The sequence below is a fragment of the Coregonus lavaretus genome, assembly GCF_964263955.1.
Source record: "Coregonus lavaretus genome assembly, contig: HAP1_SCAFFOLD_3212, whole genome shotgun sequence".
NCBI classification, from domain to species: Eukaryota; Metazoa; Chordata; class Actinopteri; order Salmoniformes; family Salmonidae; genus Coregonus; species Coregonus lavaretus.
This window is the reverse complement of record NW_028162595.1, coordinates 14,479-36,690: the sequence shown is the minus strand read 5'-3', so window position 1 is coordinate 36,690 and position 22,212 is coordinate 14,479. Positions and strand designations below refer to the sequence as shown.

Here is a 22,212-nt window from a genome sequence, read left to right as displayed (position 1 = left end):
GGTTAGGGAAGTAGTGGGTCCAGAGTGTTATACTGGGCTGTGCGTTACCTTGAGCAGGTTAGGGAAGTAGTGGGTCCAGAGTGTTATACTGGGCTGTGTGTTACCTTGAGCAGGTTAGGGAAGTAGTGGGTCCAGAGTGTTATACTGGGCTGTGTGTTACCTTGAGCAGGTTAGGGAAGTAGTGGGTCCAGAGTGTTATACTGGGCTGTGTGTTACCTTGAGCAGGTTAGGGAAGTAGTGGGTCCAGAGTGTTATACTGGGCTGTCCGTAACCTTGAGCAGGTTAGGGAAGTAGTGGGTCCAGAGTGTTATACTGGGCTGTGCGTTACCTTGAGCAGGTTAGGGAAGTAGTGGGTCCAGAGTGTTATACTGGGCTGTGTGTTACCTTGAGCAGGTTAGGGAAGTAGTGGGTCCAGAGTGTTATACTGGGCTGTGTGTTACCTTGAGCAGGTTAGGGAAGTAGTGGGTCCAGAGTGTTATACTGGGCTGTCCGTAACCTTGAGCAGGTTAGGGAAGTAGTGGGTCCAGAGTGTTATACTGGGCTGTGTGTTACCTTGAGCAGGTTAGGGAAGTAGTGGGTCCAGAGTGTTATACTGGGCTGTGTGTTACCTTGAGCAGGTTAGGGAAGTAGTGGGTCCAGAGTGTTATACTGGGCTGTCCGTAACCTTGAGCAGGTTAGGGAAGTAGTGGGTCCAGAGTGTTATACTGGGCTGTGCGTTACCTTGAGCAGGTTAGGGAAGTAGTGGGTCCAGAGTGTTATACTGGGCTGTCCGTAACCTTGAGCAGGTTAGGGAAGTAGTGGGTCCAGAGTGTTATACTGGGCTGTGTGTTACCTTGAGCAGGTTAGGGAAGTAGTGGGTCCAGAGTGTTATCCTGGGCTGTGTGTTACCTTGAGCAGGTTAGGGAAGTAGTGGGTCCAGAGTGTTATACTGGGCTGTGTGTTACCTTGAGCAGGTTAGGGAAGTAGTGGGTCCAGAGTGTTATACTGGGCTGTGTGTTACCTTGAGCAGGTTAGGGAAGTAGTGGGTCCAGAGTGTTATACTGGGCTGTGTGTTACCTTGAGCAGGTTAGGGAAGTAGTGGGTCCAGAGTGTTATCCTGGGCTGTGTGTTACCTTGAGCAGGTTAGGGAAGTAGTGGGTCCAGAGTGTTATACTGGGCTGTGTGTTACCTTGAGCAGGTTAGGGAAGTAGTGGGTCCAGAGTGTTATACTGGGCTGTGTGTTACCTTGAGCAGGTTAGGGAAGTAGTGGGTCCAGAGTGTTATACTGGGCTGTGTGTTACCTTGAGCAGGTTAGGGAAGTAGTGGGTGTACAGTGGTACGGAGGTGTGAAGCTGCAGCTGATTGGCTCTGATGAAGGACAGCGTCTCGTGGGCCAGATAGGTGTCGTTGAAACACTCTGCTGGGAGAACACCAAACACACACCTCCACACACACTCACTGGCCACCGCTGCCGTCTCCCCTACACACACACACACACACACACACACACACACACAGTAAGTACACACACACACACACACAGTAAGCACACACAACCACACAGAAAGTACACACACACACACACAGAGACACAGTAAGTACACACACACACACACACACACACACAGTAAGTACACACAACCACACAGAAAGTACACACACACACACACACACACAGAGACACAGTAAGTACACACACACACACGCACACACAGTAAGTACACACAACCACACAGTAAGTACACACACACACACAGTAAGCACACACAACCACACAGAAAGTACACACACACAGAGACACAGTAAGTACACACAACCACACAGAAAGTACACACACACACACACACACACAGTAAGTACACACACACACACGCACACACAGTAAGTACACACAACCACACAGTAAGTACACACACACACACACACAGTAAGTACACACACACACACACCCAGTAAGTACACACACAGTAAGTACACACACACACACACACACACACAGTAAGTACACCCACCCACCCAGTAAGTACACCCACCCACCCACCCAGTAAGTACACCCACCCACCCACCCAGTAAGTACACCCACCCACCCACCCAGTAAGTACACCCACCCACCCAGTAAGTACACCCACCCACCCAGTAAGTACACCCACCCAGTAAGTACACCCACCCACCCACCCAGTAAGTACACCCACCCACCCACCCAGTAAGTACACCCACCCACCCACCCAGTAAGTACACCCACCCACCCACCCAGTAAGTACACCCACCCAGTAAGTACACCCACCCACCCAGTAAGTACACTCACCCACCCAGTAAGTACACCCACCCACCCAGTAAGTACACCCACCCACCCAGTAAGTACACACACACACACACACACACACCCCTCCTCACCGTGGTTAAGGTAGAACTGAGCGATGGGCAGGAGGACTCTGCTGTAGGACAGGTCAGAGCTCAGACGGCCGAACAGTGACTTAACACAGGGGAACGAGCGATACACAAATCCTGCATCCTCCACACACACCCTGTCCAGGATACACAGGGCCTCCACCAGGCACTGACACACAGAGGACAGGGTTACTTCAGCAGTAGAACAAACTGGATATAACACAGAGGACAGGGTTACTTCAGCAGTAGAACAAACTGGATATAACACAGAGGACAGGGTTACTTCAGCAGTAGAACAAACTGGATATAACACAGAGGACAGGGTTACTTCAGCAGTAGAACAAACTGGATATAACACAGAGGACAGGGTTACTTCAGCAGTAGAACAAACTGGATATAACACAGAGGACAGGGTTACTTCAGCAGTAGAACAAACTGGATATAACACAGAGGACAGGGTTACTTCAGCAGTAGAACAAACTGGATATAACACAGAGGACAGGGTTATTTCAGCAGTAGAACAAACTGGATATAACACAGAGGACAGGGTTATTTCAGCAGTAGAACAAACTGGATATAACACAGAGGACAGGGTTACTTCAGCAGTAGAACAAACTGGATATAACACAGAGGACAGGGTTACTTCAGCAGTAGAACAAACTGGATATAACACAGAGGACAGGGTTACTTCAGCAGTAGAACAAACTGGATATAACACAGAGGACAGGGTTACTTCAGCAGTAGAACAAACTGGATATAACACAGAGGACAGGGTTACTTCAGCAGTAGAACAAACTGGATATAACACAGAGGACAGGGTTACTTCAGCAGTAGAACAAACTGGATATAACACAGAGGACAGGGTTATTTCAGCAGTAGAACAAACTGGATATAACACAGAGGACAGGGTTATTTCAGCAGTAGAACAAACTGGATATAACACAGAGGACAGGGTTACTTCAGCAGTAGAACAAACTGGATATAACACAGAGGACAGGGTTACTTCAGCAGTAGAACAAACTGGATATAACACAGAGGACAGGGTTACTTCAGCAGTAGAACAAACTGGATATAACACAGAGGACAGGGTTACTTCAGCAGTAGAACAAACTGGATATAACACAGAGGACAGGGTTATTTCAGCAGTAGAACAAACTGGATATAACACAGAGGACAGGGTTATTTCAGCAGTATAACAAACTGGATATAACACAGAGGACAGGGTTACTTCAGCAGTAGAACAAACTGGATATAACACAGAGGACAGGGTTACTTCAGCAGTAGAACAAACTGGATATAACACAGAGGACAGGGTTACTTCAGCAGTAGAACAAACTGGATATAACACAGAGGACAGGGTTATTTCAGCAGTACTCCAGAGGACAGGGTTATTTCAGCAGTACTCCAGAGGACAGGGTTATTTCAGCAGTACTCCAGAGGACAGGGTTACTTCAGCAGTACTCCAGAGGACAGGGTTATTTCAGCAGTCCTGCTAACTGTATGGTGTGTGTGTGTGATTGTAGGTGATAGTTGGTGGCTCACTGCTTTCTGTAGATCCGTGTCGGTCCTCTTCAGCACCTCTGAGACAGAAGGAAACAGCCGTTTACACACAGGGACCCTTTGGCATTTACACATTCAACAGAGGGATGCTAAACATTCTGGGGAGCGATTTGTAACTAAAATCATTTTGTCAAAGTCAATCTGCGGGCCAATAATAGTGCAGTTATTTCAGGTCCATGGGTTAGGGTTAGTTATTTCAGGTCCATGGGTTAGGGTTAGTTATTTCAGGTACATGGGTTAGGGTTAGTTATTTCAGGTCCATGGGTTAGGGTTAGTTATTTCAGGTCCATGGGTTAGGGTTAGTTATTTCAGGTCCATGGGTTAGGGTTAGTTATTTCAGGTCCATGGGTTAGGGTTAGTTATTTCAGGTCCATGGGTTAGGGTTAGTTATTTCAGCTCCATGGGTTAGGGTTAGTTATTTCAGGTCCATGGGTTAGGGTTAGTTATTTCAGGTCCATGGGTTAGGGTTAGTTATTTCAGGTCCATGGGTTAGGGTTAGTTATTTCAGCTCCATGGGTTAGGGTTAGTTATTTCAGCTCCATGGGTTAGGGTTAGTTATTTCAGGTCCATGGGTTAGGGTTAGTTATTTCAGGTCCATGGGTTAGGGTTAGTTATTTCAGCTCCATGGGTTAGGGTTAGTTATTTCAGGTCCATGGGTTAGGGTTAGTTATTTCAGGTCCATGGGTTAGGGTTAGTTATTTCAGGTCCATGGGTTAGGGTTAGTTATTTCAGGTCCATGGGTTAGGGTTAGTTATTTCAGGTCCATGGGTTAGGGTTAGTTATTTCAGGTCCATGGGTTAGGGTTAGTTATTTCAGGTCCATGGGTTAGGGTTAGTTATTTCAGGTCCATGGGTTAGGGTTAGTTATTTCAGGTCCATGGGTTAGGGTTAGTTATTTCAGGTCCATGGGTTAGGGTTAGTTATTTCAGGTCCATGGGTTAGGGTTAGTTATTTCAGGTCCATGGGTTAGGGTTAGTTATTTCAGGTCCATGGGTTAGGGTTAGTTATTTCAGGTCCATGGGTTAGGGTTAGTTATTTCAGGTCCATGGGTTAGGGTTAGTTATTTCAGGTCCATGGGTTAGGGTTAGTTATTTCAGCTCCATGGGTTAGGGTTAGTTATTTCAGGTCCATGGGTTAGGGTTAGTTATTTCAGGTCCATGGGTTAGGGTTAGTTATTTCAGGTCCATGGGTTAGGGTTAGTTATTTCAGGTCCATGGGTTAGGGTTAGTTATTTCAGGTCCATGGGTTAGGGTTAGTTATTTCAGGTCCATGGGTTAGGGTTAGTTATTTCAGGTCCATGGGTTAGGGTTAGTTATTTCAGGTCCATGGGTTAGGGTTAGTTATTTCAGGTCCATGGGTTAGGGTTAGTTATTTCAGGTCCATGGGTTAGGGTTAGTTATTTCAGGTCCATGTGTTAGGGTTAGTTATTTCAGGTCCATGGGTTAGGGTTAGTTATTTCAGGTCCATGGGTTAGGGTTAGTTATTTCAGCTCCATGGGTTAGGGTTAGTTATTTCAGCTCCATGGGTTAGGGTTAGTTATTTCAGCTCCATGGGTTAGGGTTAGTTATTTCAGGTCCATGGGTTAGGGTTAGTTATTTCAGGTCCATGGGTTAGGGTTAGTTATTTCAGGTCCATGGGTTAGGGTTAGTTATTTCAGGTCCATGGGTTAGGGTTAGTTATTTCAGGTCCATGGGTTAGGGTTAGTTATTTCAGGTCCATGGGTTAGGGTTAGTTATTTCAGGTCCATGGGTTAGGGTTAGTTATTTCAGGTCCATGGGTTAGGGTTAGTTATTTCAGCTCCATGGGTTAGGGTTAGTTATTTCAGGTCCATGGGTTAGGGTTAGTTATTTCAGGTCCATGGGTTAGCGTTAGTTATTTCAGGTCCATGGGTTAGGGTTAGTTATTTCAGCTCCATGGGTTAGGGTTAGTTATTTCAGCTCCATGGGTTAGGGTTAGTTATTTCAGGTCCATGGGTTAGGGTTAGTTATTTCAGGTCCATGGGTTAGGGTTAGTTATTTCAGGTCCATGGGTTAGGGTTAGTTATTTCAGGTCCATGGGTTAGGGTTAGTTATTTCAGCTCCATGGGTTAGGGTTAGTTATTTCAGGTCCATGGGTTAGGGTTAGTTATTTCAGGTCCATGGGTTAGGGTTAGTTATTTCAGGTCCATGGGTTAGGGTTAGTTATTTCAGGTCCATGGGTTAGGGTTAGTTATTTCAGGTCCATGGGTTAGGGTTAGTTATTTCAGCTCCATGGGTTAGGGTTAGTTATTTCAGGTCCATGGGTTAGGGTTAGTTATTTCAGGTCCATGGGTTAGGGTTAGTTATTTCAGGTCCATGGGTTAGGGTTAGTTATTTCAGGTCCATGGGTTAGGGTTAGTTATTTCAGGTCCATGGGTTAGGGTTAGTTATTTCAGGTCCATGGGTTAGGGTTAGTTATTTCAGGTCCATGGGTTAGGGTTAGTTATTTCAGGTCCATGGGTTAGGGTTAGTTATTTCAGGTCCATGGGTTAGGGTTAGTTATTTCAGGTCCATGGTTAGGGTTAGTTATTTCAGCTCCATGGGTTAGGGTTAGTTATTTCAGGTCCATGGGTTAGGGTTAGTTATTTCAGGTCCATGGTTAGGGTTAGTTATTTCAGGTCCATGGGTTAGGGTTAGTTATTTCAGGTCCATGGGTTAGGGTTAGTTATTTCAGGTCCATGGGTTAGGGTTAGTTATTTCAGCTCCATGGGTTAGGGTTAGTTATTTCAGGTCCATGGGTTAGGGTTAGTTATTTCAGGTCCATGGGTTAGGGTTAGTTATTTCAGGTCCATGGGTTAGGGTTAGTTATTTCAGGTCCATGGGTTAGGGTTAGTTATTTCAGGTCCATGGGTTAGGGTTAGTTATTTCAGGTCCATGGGTTAGGGTTAGTTATTTCAGGTCCATGGGTTAGGGTTAGTTATTTCAGGTCCATGGGTTAGGGTTAGTTATTTCAGGTCCATGGGTTAGGGTTAGTTATTTCAGGTCCATGTGTTAGGGTTAGTTATTTCAGGTCCATGGGTTAGGGTTAGTTATTTCAGCTCCATGGGTTAGGGTTAGTTATTTCAGCTCCATGGGTTTAGGGTTAGTTATTTCAGCTCCATGGGTTAGGGTTAGTTATTTCAGCTCCATGGGTTAGGGTTAGTTATTTCAGGTCCATGGGTTAGGGTTAGTTATTTCAGGTCCATGGGTTAGGGTTAGTTATTTCAGGTCCATGGGTTAGGGTTAGTTATTTCAGGTCCATGGGTTAGGGTTAGTTATTTCAGGTCCATGGGTTAGGGTTAGTTATTTCAGGTCCATGGGTTAGGGTTAGTTATTTCAGGTCCATGGGTTAGGGTTAGTTATTTCAGCTCCATGGGTTAGGGTTAGTTATTTCAGGTCCATGGGTTAGGGTTAGTTATTTCAGGTCCATGGGTTAGCGTTAGTTATTTCAGGTCCATGGGTTAGGGTTAGTTATTTCAGCTCCATGGGTTAGGGTTAGTTATTTCAGCTCCATGGGTTAGGGTTAGTTATTTCAGGTCCATGGGTTAGGGTTAGTTATTTCAGGTCCATGGGTTAGGTTAGTTATTTCAGGTCCATGGGTTAGGGTTAGTTATTTCAGCTCCATGGGTTAGGGTTAGTTATTTCAGGTCCATGGGTTAGGGTTAGTTATTTCAGGTCCATGGGTTAGGGTTAGTTATTTCAGGTCCATGGGTTAGGGTTAGTTATTTCAGGTCCATGGGTTAGGGTTAGTTATTTCAGGTCCATGGGTTAGGGTTAGTTATTTCAGGTCCATGGGTTAGGGTTAGTTATTTCAGGTCCATGGGTTAGGGTTAGTTATTTCAGGTCCATGGGTTAGGGTTAGTTATTTCAGGTCCATGGGTTAGGGTTAGTTATTTCAGGTCCATGGGTTAGGGTTAGTTATTTCAGGTCCATGGGTTAGGGTTAGTTATTTCAGGTCCATGGGTTAGGGTTAGTTATTTCAGGTCCATGGGTTAGGGTTAGTTATTTCAGCTCCATGGGTTAGGGTTAGTTATTTCAGGTCCATGGGTTAGGGTTAGTTATTTCAGGTCCATGGGTTAGCGTTAGTTATTTCAGGTCCATGGGTTAGGGTTAGTTATTTCAGCTCCATGGGTTAGGGTTAGTTATTTCAGCTCCATGGGTAGGGTTAGTTATTTCAGGTCCATGGGTTAGGGTTAGTTATTTCAGGTCCATGGGTTAGGGTTAGTTATTTCAGGTCCATGGGTTAGGGTTAGTTATTTCAGGTCCATGGGTTAGGGTTAGTTATTTCAGCTCCATGGGTTAGGGTTAGTTATTTCAGGTCCATGGGTTAGGGTTAGTTATTTCAGGTCCATGGGTTAGGGTTAGTTATTTCAGGTCCATGGGTTAGGGTTAGTTATTTCAGGTCCATGGGTTAGGGTTAGTTATTTCAGGTCCATGGGTTAGGTTAGTTATTTCAGCTCCATGGGTTAGGGTTAGTTATTTCAGGTCCATGGGTTAGGGTTAGTTATTTCAGGTCCATGGGTTAGGGTTAGTTATTTCAGGTCCATGGGTTAGGGTTAGTTATTTCAGGTCCATGGGTTAGGGTTAGTTATTTCAGGTCCATGGGTTAGGGTTAGTTATTTCAGGTCCATGGGTTAGGGTTAGTTATTTCAGGTCCATGGGTTAGGGTTAGTTATTTCAGGTCCATGGGTTAGGGTTAGTTATTTCAGGTCCATGGGTTAGGGTTAGTTATTTCAGGTCCATGGGTTAGGGTTAGTTATTTCAGCTCCATGGGTTAGGGTTAGTTATTTCAGGTCCATGGGTTAGGGTTAGTTATTTCAGGTCCATGGGTTAGGGTTAGTTATTTCAGGTCCATGGGTTAGGGTTAGTTATTTCAGGTCCATGGGTTAGGGTTAGTTATTTCAGGTCCATGGGTTAGGGTTAGTTATTTCAGCTCCATGGGTTAGGGTTAGTTATTTCAGGTCCATGGGTTAGGGTTAGTTATTTCAGGTCCATGGGTTAGGGTTAGTTATTTCAGGTCCATGGGTTAGGGTTAGTTATTTCAGGTCCATGGGTTAGGGTTAGTTATTTCAGGTCCATGGGTTAGGGTTAGTTATTTCAGGTCCATGGGTTAGGGTTAGTTATTTCAGGTCCATGGGTTAGGGTTAGTTATTTCAGGTCCATGGGTTAGGGTTAGTTATTTCAGGTCCATGGGTTAGGGTTAGTTATTTCAGGTCCATGTGTTAGGGTTAGTTATTTCAGGTCCATGGGTTAGGGTTAGTTATTTCAGCTCCATGGGTTAGGGTTAGTTATTTCAGCTCCATGGGTTAGGGTTAGTTATTTCAGCTCCATGGGTTAGGGTTAGTTATTTCAGCTCCATGGGTTAGGGTTAGTTATTTCAGGTCCATGGGTTAGGGTTAGTTATTTCAGGTCCATGGGTTAGGGTTAGTTATTTCAGGTCCATGGGTTAGGGTTAGTTATTTCAGGTCCATGGGTTAGGGTTAGTTATTTCAGGTCCATGGGTTAGGGTTAGTTATTTCAGGTCCATGGGTTAGGGTTAGTTATTTCAGGTCCATGGGTTAGGGTTAGTTATTTCAGCTCCATGGGTTAGGGTTAGTTATTTCAGGTCCATGGGTTAGGGTTAGTTATTTCAGGTCCATGGGTTAGCGTTAGTTATTTCAGGTCCATGGGTTAGGGTTAGTTATTTCAGCTCCATGGGTTAGGGTTAGTTATTTCAGCTCCATGGGTTAGGGTTAGTTATTTCAGGTCCATGGGTTAGGGTTAGTTATTTCAGGTCCATGGGTTAGGGTTAGTTATTTCAGGTCCATGGGTTAGGGTTAGTTATTTCAGCTCCATGGGTTAGGGTTAGTTATTTCAGGTCCATGGGTTAGGGTTAGTTATTTCAGGTCCATGGGTTAGGGTTAGTTATTTCAGGTCCATGGGTTAGGGGTTAGTTATTTCAGGTCCATGGGTTAGGGTTAGTTATTTCAGGTCCATGGGTTAGGGTTAGTTATTTCAGGTCCATGGGTTAGGGTTAGTTATTTCAGGTCCATGGGTTAGGGTTAGTTATTTCAGCTCCATGGGTTAGGGTTAGTTATTTCAGGTCCATGGGTTAGGGTTAGTTATTTCAGGTCCATGGGTTAGGGTTAGTTATTTCAGGTCCATGGGTTAGGGTTAGTTATTTCAGGTCCATGGGTTAGGGTTAGTTATTTCAGGTCCATGGGTTAGGGTTAGTTATTTCAGGTCCATGGGTTAGGGTTAGTTATTTCAGGTCCATGGGTTAGGGTTAGTTATTTCAGGTCCATGGGTTAGGGTTAGTTATTTCAGGTCCATGGGTTAGGGTTAGTTATTTCAGGTCCATGTGTTAGGGTTAGTTATTTCAGGTCCATGGGTTAGGTTAGTTATTTCAGGTCCATGGGTTAGGGTTAGTTATTTCAGGTCCATGGGTTAGGGTTAGTTATTTCAGGTCCATGGGTTAGGGTTAGTTATTTCAGGTCCATGGGTTAGGGTTAGTTATTTCAGGTCCATGGGTTAGGGTTAGTTATTTCAGGTCCATGGGTTAGGGTTAGTTATTTCAGGTCCATGGGTTAGGGTTAGTTATTTCAGGTCCATGGGTTAGGGTTAGTTATTTCAGGTCCATGGGTTAGGGTTAGTTATTTCAGGTCCATGGGTTAGGGTTAGTTATTTCAGGTCCATGGGTTAGGGTTAGTTATTTCAGGTCCATGGGTTAGGGTTAGTTATTTCAGGTCCATGGGTTAGGGTTAGTTATTTCAGGTCCATGGGTTAGGGTTAGTTATTTCAGGTCCATGGGTTAGGGTTAGTTATTTCAGGTCCATGGGTTAGGGTTAGTTATTTCAGCTCCATGGGTTAGGGTTAGTTATTTCAGGTCCATGGGTTAGGGTTAGTTATTTCAGGTCCATGGGTTAGGGTTAGTTATTTCAGGTCCATGGGTTAGGGTTAGTTATTTCAGGTCCATGGGTTAGGGTTAGTTATTTCAGGTCCATGGGTTAGGGTTAGTTATTTCAGCTCCATGGGTTAGGGTTAGTTATTTCAGCTCCATGGGTTAGGGTTAGTTATTTCAGGTCCATGGGTTAGGGTTAGTTATTTCAGGTCCATGGGTTAGGGTTAGTTATTTCAGGTCCATGGGTTAGGGTTAGTTATTTCAGGTCCATGGGTTAGGGTTAGTTATTTCAGGTCCATGGGTTAGGGTTAGTTATTTCAGGTCCATGGGTTAGGGTTAGTTATTTCAGGTCCATGGGTTAGGATTAGTTATTTCAGGTCCATGGGTTAGGGTTAGTTATTTCAGGTCCATGGGTTAGGGTTAGTTATTTCAGGTCCATGGGTTAGGGTTAGTTATTTCAGCTCCATGGGTTAGGGTTAGTTATTTCAGCTCCATGGGTTAGGGTTAGTTATTTCAGGTCCATGGGTTAGGGTTAGTTATTTCAGGTCCATGGGTTAGGGTTAGTTATTTCAGGTCCATGGGTTAGGGTTAGTTATTTCAGGTCCATGGGTTAGGGTTAGTTATTTCAGGTCCATGGGTTAGGGTTAGTTATTTCAGCTCCATGGGTTAGGGTTAGTTATTTCAGGTCCATGGGTTAGGGTTAGTTATTTCAGGTCCATGGGTTAGGGTTAGTTATTTCAGCTCCATGGGTTAGGGTTAGTTATTTCAGGTCCATGGGTTAGGGTTAGTTATTTCAGCTCCATGGGTTAGGGTTAGTTATTTCAGCTCCATGGGTTAGGGTTAGTTATTTCAGCTCCATGGGTTAGGGTTAGTTATTTCAGGTCCATGTGTTAGGGTTAGTTATTTCAGCTCCATGGGTTAGGGTTAGTTATTTCAGGTCCATGGGTTAGGGTTAGTTATTTCAGGTCCATGTGTTAGGGTTAGTTATTTCAGGTCCATGGGTTAGGGTTAGTTATTTCAGGTCCATGGGTTAGGGTTAGTTATTTCAGGTCCATGGGTTAGGGTTAGTTATTTCAGGTCCATGGGTTAGGGTTAGTTATTTCAGGTCCATGGGTTAGGGTTAGTTATTTCAGGTCCATGGGTTAGGGTTAGTTATTTCAGGTCCATGGGTTAGGGTTAGTTATTTCAGGTCCATGGGTTAGGGTTAGTTATTTCAGGTCCATGGGTTAGGGTTAGTTATTTCAGGTCCATGGGTTAGGGTTAGTTATTTCAGGTCCATGGGTTAGGGTTAGTTATTTCAGGTCCATGGGTTAGGGTTAGTTATTTCAGGTCCATGGGTTAGGGTTAGTTATTTCAGGTCCATGGGTTAGGGTTAGTTATTTCAGCTCCATGGGTTAGGGTTAGTTATTTCAGGTCCATGGGTTAGGGTTAGTTATTTCAGGTCCATGGGTTAGGGTTAGTTATTTCAGCTCCATGGGTTAGGGTTAGTTATTTCAGCTCCATGGGTTAGGGTTAGTTATTTCAGGTCCATGGGTTAGGGTTAGTTATTTCAGGTCCATGGGTTAGGGTTAGTTATTTCAGGTCCATGGGTTAGGGTTAGTTATTTCAGGTCCATGGGTTAGGGTTAGTTATTTCAGGTCCATGGGTTAGGGTTAGTTATTTCAGGTCCATGGGTTAGGGTTAGTTATTTCAGGTCCATGGGTTAGGGTTAGTTATTTCAGGTCCATGGGTTAGGGTTAGTTATTTCAGGTCCATGGGTTAGGGTTAGTTATTTCAGGTCCATGGGTTAGGGTTAGTTATTTCAGGTCCATGGGTTAGGGTTAGTTATTTCAGGTCCATGGGTTAGGGTTAGTTATTTCAGCTCCATGGGTTAGGGTTAGTTATTTCAGGTCCATGGGTTAGGGTTAGTTATTTCAGGTCCATGGGTTAGGGTTAGTTATTTCAGGTCCATGGGTTAGGGTTAGTTATTTCAGGTCCATGGGTTAGGGTTAGTTATTTCAGCTCCATGGGTTAGGGTTAGTTATTTCAGGTCCATGGGTTAGGGTTAGTTATTTCAGGTCCATGGGTTAGGGTTAGTTATTTCAGGTCCATGGGTTAGGGTTAGTTATTTCAGGTCCATGGGTTAGGGTTAGTTATTTCAGCTCCATGGGTTAGGGTTAGTTATTTCAGGTCCATGGGTTAGGGTTAGTTATTTCAGCTCCATGGGTTAGGGTTAGTTATTTCAGGTCCATGGGTTAGGGTTAGTTATTTCAGGTCCATGGGTTAGGGTTAGTTATTTCAGGTCCATGGGTTAGGGTTAGTTATTTCAGGTCCATGGGTTAGGGTTAGTTATTTCAGGTCCATGGGTTAGGGTTAGTTATTTCAGGTCCATGGGTTAGGGTTAGTTATTTCAGGTCCATGGGTTAGGGTTAGTTATTTCAGGTCCATGGGTTAGGGTTAGTTATTTCAGGTCCATGGGTTAGGGTTAGTTATTTCAGGTCCATGGGTTAGGGTTAGTTATTTCAGGTCCATGGGTTAGGGTTAGTTATTTCAGGTCCATGGGTTAGGGTTAGTTATTTCAGGTCCATGGGTTAGGGTTAGTTATTTCAGGTCCATGGGTTAGGGTTAGTTATTTCAGGTCCATGGGTTAGGGTTAGTTATTTCAGGTCCATGGGTTAGGGTTAGTTATTTCAGGTCCATGTGTTAGGGTTAGTTATTTCAGGTCCATGGGTTAGGGTTAGTTATTTCAGGTCCATGGGTTAGGGTTAGTTATTTCAGGTCCATGGGTTAGGGTTAGTTATTTCAGGTCCATGGGTTAGGGTTAGTTATTTCAGGTCCATGGGTTAGGGTTAGTTATTTCAGGTCCATGGGTTAGGGTTAGTTATTTCAGGTCCATGGGTTAGGGTTAGTTATTTCAGGTCCATGGGTTAGGGTTAGTTATTTCAGGTCCACGGGTTAGGGTTAGTTATTTCAGGTCCACGGGTTAGGGTTAGTTATTTCAGGTCCACGGGTTAGGGTTAGTTATTTCAGGTCCACGGGTTAGGGTTAGTTATTTCAGGTCCACGGGTTAGGGTTAGTTATTTCAGGTCCACGGGTTAGGGTTAGTTATTTCAGGTCCACGGGTTAGGGTTAGTTATTTCAGGTCCACGGGTTAGGGTTAGTTATTTCAGGTCCATGGGTTAGGGTTAGTTATTTCAGCTCCATGGGTTAGGGTTAGTTATTTCAGCTCCATGGGTTAGGGTTAGTTATTTCAGGTCCATGGGTTAGGGTTAGTTATTTCAGGTCCATGGGTTAGGGTTAGTTATTTCAGGTCCATGGGTTAGGGTTAGTTATTTCAGGTCCATGGGTTAGGGTTAGTTATTTCAGGTCCATGGGTTAGGGTTAGTTATTTCAGCTCCATGGGTTAGGGTTAGTTATTTCAGGTCCATGTGTTAGGGTTAGTTATTTCAGGTCCATGGGTTAGGGTTAGTTATTTCAGGTCCATGGGTTAGGGTTAGTTATTTCAGGTCCATGGGTTAGGGTTAGTTATTTCAGGTCCATGGGTTAGGGTTAGTTATTTAGTAGTGTAGGGGTTAGGGTGTAGGGAACATACTGTGGTCACTCTGTTCTATGAGGCAGTAGTGTAGGGGTTAGGGTGTAGGGTACATACTGTGGTCACTCTGTTCTATGAGGCAGTAGTGTAGGGGTTAGGGTGTAGGGTACATACTGTGGTCACTCTGTTCTATGAGGCAGTAGTGTAGGGGTTAGGGTGTAGGGAACATACTGTGATCACTCTGTTCTATGAGGCAGTAGTGTAGGGGTTAGGGTGTAGGGTACATACTGTGGTCACTCTGTTCTATGAGGCAGTAGTGTAGGGGTTAGGGTGTAGGGTTAGTTACTGTGGTCACTCTGTTCTATGAGGCAGTAGTGTAGGGGTTAGGGTGTAGGGAACATACTGTGGTCACTCTGTTCTATGAGGCAGTAGTGTAGGTGTTAGGGTGTAGGGTTAGTTACTGTGGTCACTCTGTTCTATGAGGCAGTAGTGTAGGGGTTAGGGTGTAGGGTACATACTGTGGTCACTCTGTTCTATGAGGCAGTAGTGTAGGGGTTAGGGTGTAGGGTTAGTTACTGTGGTCACTCTGTTCTATGAGGCAGTAGTGTAGGGGTTAGGGTGTAGGGAACATACTGTGGTCACTCTGTTCTATGAGGCAGTAGTGTAGGGGTTAGGGTGTAGGGTTAGTTACTGTGGTCACTCTGTTCTATGAGGCAGTAGTGTAGGGGTTAGGGTGTAGGGTTAGTTACTGTGGTCACTCTGTTCTATGAGGCAGTAGTGTAGGGGTTAGGGTGTAGGGTTAGTTACTGTGGTCACTCTGTTCTATGAGGCAGTAGTGTAGGGGTTAGGGTGTAGGGAACATACTGTGGTCACTCTGTTCTATGAGGCAGTAGTGTAGGGGTTAGGGTGTAGGGTACATACTGTGGTCACTCTGTTCTATGAGGCAGTAGTGTAGGGGTTAGGGTGTAGGGTACATACTGTGGTCACTCTGTTCTATGAGGCAGTAGTGTAGGGGTTAGGGTGTAGGGTACATACTGTGGTCACTCTGTTCTATGAGGAAGTAGTGTAGGGGTTAGGGTGTAGGGTACATACTGTGGTCACTCTGTTCTATGAGGCAGTAGTGTAGGGGTTAGGGTGTAGGGTTAGTTACTGTGGTCACTCTGTTCTATGAGGCAGTAGTGTAGGGGTTAGGGTGTAGGGTTAGTTACTGTGGTCACTCTGTTCTATGAGGCAGTAGTGTAGGGGTTAGGGTGTAGGGTTAGTTACTGTGGTCACTCTGTTCTATGAGGCAGTAGTGTAGGGGTTAGGGTGTAGGGAACATACTGTGGTCACTCTGTTCTATGAGGCAGTAGTGTAGGGGTTAGGGTGTAGGGTTAGTTACTGTGGTCACTCTGTTCTATGAGGCAGTAGTGTAGGGGTTAGGGTGTAGGGAACATACTGTGGTCACTCTGTTCTATGAGGCAGTAGTGTAGGGGTTAGGGTGTAGGGTACATACTGTGGTCACTCTGTTCTATGAGGCAGTAGTGTAGGGGTTAGGGTGTAGGGTACATACTGTGGTCACTCTGTTCTATGAGGCAGTAGTGTAGGGGTTAGGGTGTAGGGTTAGTTACTGTGGTCACTCTGTTCTATGAGGCAGTAGTGTAGGGGTTAGGGTGTAGGGAACATACTGTGGTCACTCTGTTCTATGAGGCAGTAGTGTAGGGGTTAGGGTGTAGGGTACATACTGTGGTCACTCTGTTCTATGAGGCAGTAGTGTAGGGGTTAGGGTGTAGGGTACATACTGTGGTCACTCTGTTCTATGAGGCAGTAGTGTAGGGGTTAGGGTGTAGGGAACATACTGTGGTCACTCTGTTCTATGAGGCAGTAGTGTAGGGGTTAGGGTGTAGGGTACATACTGTGGTCACTCTGTTCTATGAGGCAGTAGTGTAGGGGTTAGGGTGTAGGGTACATACTGTGGTCACTCTGTTCTATGAGGCAGTAGTGTAGGGGTTAGGGTGTAGGGAACATACTGTGGTCACTCTGTTCTATGAGGCAGTAGTGTAGGGGTTAGGGTGTAGGGAACATACTGTGGTCACTCTGTTCTATGAGGCAGTAGTGTAGGGGTTAGGGTGTAGGGAACATACTGCGGTCACTCTGTTCTATGAGGCAGTAGTGTAGGGGTTAGGGTGTAGGGTACATACTGTGGTCACTCTGTTCTATGAGGCAGTAGTGTAGGGGTTAGGGTGTAGGGTACATACTGTGGTCACTCTGTTCTATGAGGCAGTAGTGTAGGGGTTAGGGTGTAGGGTTAGTTACTGTGGTCACTCTGTTCTATGAGGCAGTAGTGTAGGGGTTAGGGTGTAGGGTTAGTTACTGTGGTCACTCTGTTCTATGAGGCAGTAGTGTAGGGGTTAGGGTGTAGGGTTAGTTACTGTGGTCACTCTGTTCTATGAGGCAGTAGTGTAGGGGTTAGGGTGTAGGGAACATACTGTGGTCACTCTGTTCTATGAGGCAGTAGTGTAGGGGTTAGGGTGTAGGGTTAGTTACTGTGGTCACTCTGTTCTATGAGGCAGTAGTGTAGGGGTTAGGGTGTAGGGAACATACTGTGGTCACTCTGTTCTATGAGGCAGTAGTGTAGGGGTTAGGGTGTAGGGTACATACTGTGGTCACTCTGTTCTATGAGGCAGTAGTGTAGGGGTTAGGGTGTAGGGAACATACTGTGGTCACTCTGTTCTATGAGGCAGTAGTGTAGGGGTTAGGGTGTAGGGTTAGTTACTGTGGTCACTCTGTTCTATGAGGCAGTAGTGTAGGGGTTAGGGTGTAGGGTACATACTGTGGTCACTCTGTTCTATGAGGCAGTAGTGTAGGGGTTAGGGTGTAGGGAACATACTGTGGTCACTCTGTTCTATGAGGCAGTAGTGTAGGGGTTAGGGTGTAGGGTTAGTTACTGTGGTCACTCTGTTCTATGAGGCAGTAGTGTAGGGGTTAGGGTGTAGGGTTAGTTACTGTGGTCACTCTGTTCTATGAGGCAGTAGTGTAGGGGTTAGGGTGTAGGGAACATACTGTGGTCACTCTGTTCTATGAGGCAGTAGTGTAGGGGTTAGGGTGTAGGGTTAGTTACTGTGGTCACTCTGTTCTATGAGGCAGTAGTGTAGGGGTTAGGGTGTAGGGTTAGTTACTGTGGTCACTCTGTTCTATGAGGCAGTAGTGTAGGGGTTAGGGTGTAGGGAACATACTGTGGTCACTCTGTTCTATGAGGCAGTAGTGTAGGGGTTAGGGTGTAGGGTTAGTTACTGTGGTCACTCTGTTCTATGAGGCAGTAGTGTAGGGGTTAGGGTGTAGGGTACATACTGTGGTCACTCTGTTCTATGAGGCAGTAGTGTAGGGGTTAGGGTGTAGGGAACATACTGTGGTCACTCTGTTCTATGAGGCAGTAGTGTAGGGGTTAGGGTGTAGGGAACATACTGTGGTCACTCTGTTCTATGAGGCAGTAGTGTAGGGGTTAGGGTGTAGGGAGCATACTGTGGTCACTCTGTTCTATGAGGCAGTAGTGTAGGGGTTAGGGTGTAGGGAACATACTGTGGTCACTCTGTTCTATGAGGCAGTAGTGTAGGGGTTAGGGTGTAGGGTTAGTTACTGTGGTCACTCTGTTCTATGAGGCAGTAGTGTAGGGGTTAGGGTGTAGGGAACATACTGTGGTCACTCTGTTCTATGAGGCAGTAGTGTAGGGGTTAGGGTGTAGGGAACATACTGTGGTCACTCTGTTCTATGAGGCAGTAGTGTAGGGGTTAGGGTGTAGGGTTAGTTACTGTGGTCACTCTGTTCTATGAGGCAGTAGTGTAGGGGTTAGGGTGTAGGGAACATACTGTGGTCACTCTGTTCTATGAGGCAGTAGTGTAGGGGTTAGGGTGTAGGGAACATACTGCGGTCACTCTGTTCTATGAGGCAGTAGTGTAGGGGTTAGGGTGTAGGGAACATACTGTGGTCACTCTGTTCTATGAGGCAGTAGTGTAGGGGTTAGGGTGTAGGGTTAGTTACTGTGGTCACTCTGTTCTATGAGGCAGTAGTGTAGGGGTTAGGGTGTAGGGAACATACTGTGGTCACTCTGTTATATGAGGCAGTAGTGTAGGGGTTAGGGTGTAGGGTTAGTTACTGTGGTCACTCTGTTCTATGAGGCAGTAGTGTAGGGGTTAGGGTGTAGGGAACATACTGCGGTCACTCTGTTCTATGAGGCGTTGGCAGTACAGGAAACTCTTCTCTCTCAGACGTTCTTTAGGAGGAAGGAGTCTGCTCGTGGAGGACGTGGCTGAAACCATGGAAACCACAGAGCCGTCCACCTCCGACCTGTCATCTGGGGTCACAGAGAGGTCAAGGGTTAGAGGTGGACTGACCACTGGAGCAGAACACCAATTAAACCAATCCATCCCATTTCTACAGCAGAACACCAATTAAACCAATCCATCCCAGGACATTTCTACAGCAGAACACCAATTAAACCAATCCATCCCAGGACATTTCTACAGCAGAACACCAATTAAACCAATCCATCCCAGGACATTTCTACAGCAGAACACCAATTAAACCAATCCATCCCAGGACATTTCCACAGCAGAACACCAATTAAACCAATCCATCCCAGGACATTTCCACAGCAGAACACCAATTAAACCAATCCATCCCAGGACATTTCCACAGCAGAACACCAATTAAACCAATCCATCCCAGGACATTTCCACAGCAGAACACCAATTAAACCAATCCATCCCATGACATTTCTACAGCAGAACACCAATTAAACCAATCCATCCCATGACATTTCTACAGCAGAACACCAATTAAACCAATCCATCCCAGGACATTTCCACAGCAGAACACCAATTAAACCAATCCATCCCATGACATTTCTACAGCAGAACACCAATTAAACCAATCCATCCCATTTCTACAGCAGAACACCAATTAAACCAATCCATCCCAGGACATTTCTACAGCAGAACACCAATTAAACCAATCCATCCCAGGACATTTCTACAGCAGAACACCAATTAAACCAATCCATCCCAGGACATTTCTACAGCAGAACACCAATTAAACCAATCCATCCCAGGACATTTCCACAGCAGAACACCAATTAAACCAATCCATCCCAGGACATTTCCACAGCAGAACACCAATTAAACCAATCCATCCCAGGACATTTCCACAGCAGAACACCAATTAAACCAATCCATCCCAGGACATTTCCACAGCAGAACACCAATTAAACCAATCCATCCCATGACATTTCTACAGCAGAACACCAATTAAACCAATCCATCCCAGGACATTTCCACAGCAGAACACCAATTAAACCAATCCATCCCAGGACATTTCCACAGCAGAACACCAATTAAACCAATCCATCCCAGGACATTTCCACAGCAGAACACCAATTAAACCAATCCATCCCAGGACATTTCCACCGCAGAACACCAATTAAACCAATCCATCCCATGACATTTCTACAGCAGAACACCAATTAAACCAATCCATCCCAGGACATTTCCACAGCAGAACACCAATTAAACCAATCCATCCCAGGACATTTCTACAGCAGAACACCAATTAAACCAATCCATCCCAGGACATTTCTACAGCAGAACACCAATTAAACCAATCCATCCCATGACATTTCCACAGCAGAACACCAATTAAACCAATCCATCCCAGGACATTTCTACAGCAGAACACCAATTAAACCAATCCATCCCATGACATTTCTACAGCAGAACACCAATTAAACCAATCCATCCCATGACATTTCTACATGCAAATAGCAGTTGATTTGAAGAGACCGGTAGGCTGAAGGTCTGAGCCATCCAATAGACAATCAGTCAGCCAGCAAGTCAGCCAGTACACAGTCAGTCAGCCAGCAAGTGAGCCAGTACACAGTCAGTCAGCCAGCAAGTCAGCCAGTACACAGTCAGTCAGCCAGCAAGTCAGCCAGTACACAGTCAGTCAGCCAGCAAGTCAGCCAGTACACAGTCAGCAAGTCAGCCAGTACACAGTCAGTCAGCCAGTACACAGTCAGTCAGCCAGTACACAGTCAGTCAGCCAGCAAGTCAGCCAGTACACAGTCAGCCAGTACACAGTCAGTCAGCCAGTACACAGTCAGCCAGCCAGTACACAGTCAGTCAGCAAGTCAGCCAGTACACAGTCAGCAAGTCAGCCAGTACACAGTCAGCCAGCCAGTACACAGTCAGTCAGCCATCAAGTCAGCCAGTACACAGTCAGCAAGTCAGCCAGTACACAGTCAGTCAGCCAGTACACAGTCAGCCAGCCAGTACACAGTCAGTCAGCCATCAAGTCAGCCAGTACACAGTCAGCAAGTCAGCCAGTACACAGTCAGTCAGCCAGTACACAGTCAGCCAGCCAGTACACAGTCAGTCAGCCAGCAAGTCAGCCAGTACACAGTCAGCCAGCCAGTCAGTCAGCCAGAACAGCCCAGTCAGTCAGCCAGAACAGCCCAGTCAGTCAGCCAGAACAGCCCAGTCAGTCAGCCAGTCAGTCAGTCAGAACAGGCCAGTCAGAGGACCTGATCAGTTATCAATAATAGTTAGTGATTAGTTAGTGATTCAGTGTGATTGATCAGTTGATCAGAGACAAGACCGACACAGTTAGAGGTAAGCCAGATGTAGCCGACCCCATTGTCGTTGCCTACTGGGGGCGCGTGGCCGACCCCCATGTCGTTGCCTACTGGGGGCGCGTGGCCGACCCCCATGTCGTTGCCTACTGGGGGCGCGTGGCCGACCCCCATGTCGTTGCCTACTCGGGGCGCGTTGCCGACCCCCATGTCGTTGCCTACTGGGGGCGCGTGGCCGACCCCCATGTCGTTGCCTACTGGGGGCGCGTGGCCGACCCCCATGCCGTTGCCTACTCGGGGCGCGTGGCCGACCCCCATGTCGTTGCCTACTGGGGGCGCGTGGCCGACCCCCATGTCGTTGCCTACTGGGGGCGCGTGGCCGACCCCCATGTCGTTGCCTACTGGGGGCGCGTGGCCGACCCCCATGTCGTTGCCTACTCGGGGCGCGTGGCCGACCCCCATGTCGTTGCCTACTGGGGGCGCGTGGCCGAACCCCATGTCGTTGCCTACTGGGGGCGCGTGGCCGACCCCCATGTCGTTGCCTACTGAGGGCGCGTGGCCGACCCCCATGTCGTTGCCTACTCGGGGCGCGTGGCCGACCCCCATGTCGTTGCCTACTGGGGGCGCGTTGCCGACCCCCATGTCGTTGCCTACTGGGGGCGCGTGGCCGACCCCCATGTCGTTGCCTACTGGGGGCGCGTGGCCGACCCCCATGTCGTTGCCTACTGGGGGCGCGTGGCCGACCCCCATGTCGTTGCCTACTGGGGGCGCGTGGCCGACCCCCATGTCGTTGCCTACTGGGGGCGCGTGGCCGAACCCCATGTCGTTGCCTACTGGGGGCGCGTGGCCGACCCCCATGTCGTTGCCTACTGAGGGCGCGTGGCCGACCCCCATGTCGTTGCCTACTGGGGGCGCGTGGCCGACCCCCATGTCGTTGCCTACTGGGGGCGCGTTGCCGACCCCCATGTCGTTGCCTACTGGGGGCGCGTGGCCGACCCCCATGTCGTTGCCTACTGGGGGCGCGTGGCCGACCCCCATGTCGTTGCCTACTGGGGGCGCGTGGCCGACCCCCATGTCGTTGCCTACTGGGGGCGCGTGGCCGACCCCCATGTCGTTGCCTACTGGGGACGCGTGGCCGACCCCCATGTCGTTGCCTACTGGGGGCGCGTGGCCGACCCCCATGTCGTTGCCTACTGGGGGCGCGTGGCCGACCCCCATGTCGTTGCCTACTCGGGGCGCGTGGCCGACCCCCATGTCGTTGCCTACTGGGGGCGCGTGGCCGACCCCCATGTCGTTGC

General features: G+C 47.0%; 1 protein-coding gene across 1 annotated transcript in view; it reads right to left on the bottom strand.

Moving 5' to 3' along the window:
* Positions 1-22,212, bottom strand: part of LOC311119110 (AP-5 complex subunit zeta-1-like) — a gene marked incomplete at its 5' end in the record, with an annotated part of 52,380 nt that overhangs the window by 17,078 nt on the left and 13,090 nt on the right. Inside the window, 4 exons of the mRNA XM_084193852.1 lie at positions 1,281-1,459; positions 2,374-2,536; positions 3,910-3,947; positions 18,503-18,643. Of these exons, the coding sequence (XP_084049978.1) occupies positions 1,281-1,459; positions 2,374-2,536; positions 3,910-3,947; positions 18,503-18,643 (521 nt within the window). The remainder of the gene's footprint in view (positions 1-1,280; positions 1,460-2,373; positions 2,537-3,909; positions 3,948-18,502; positions 18,644-22,212) is intronic.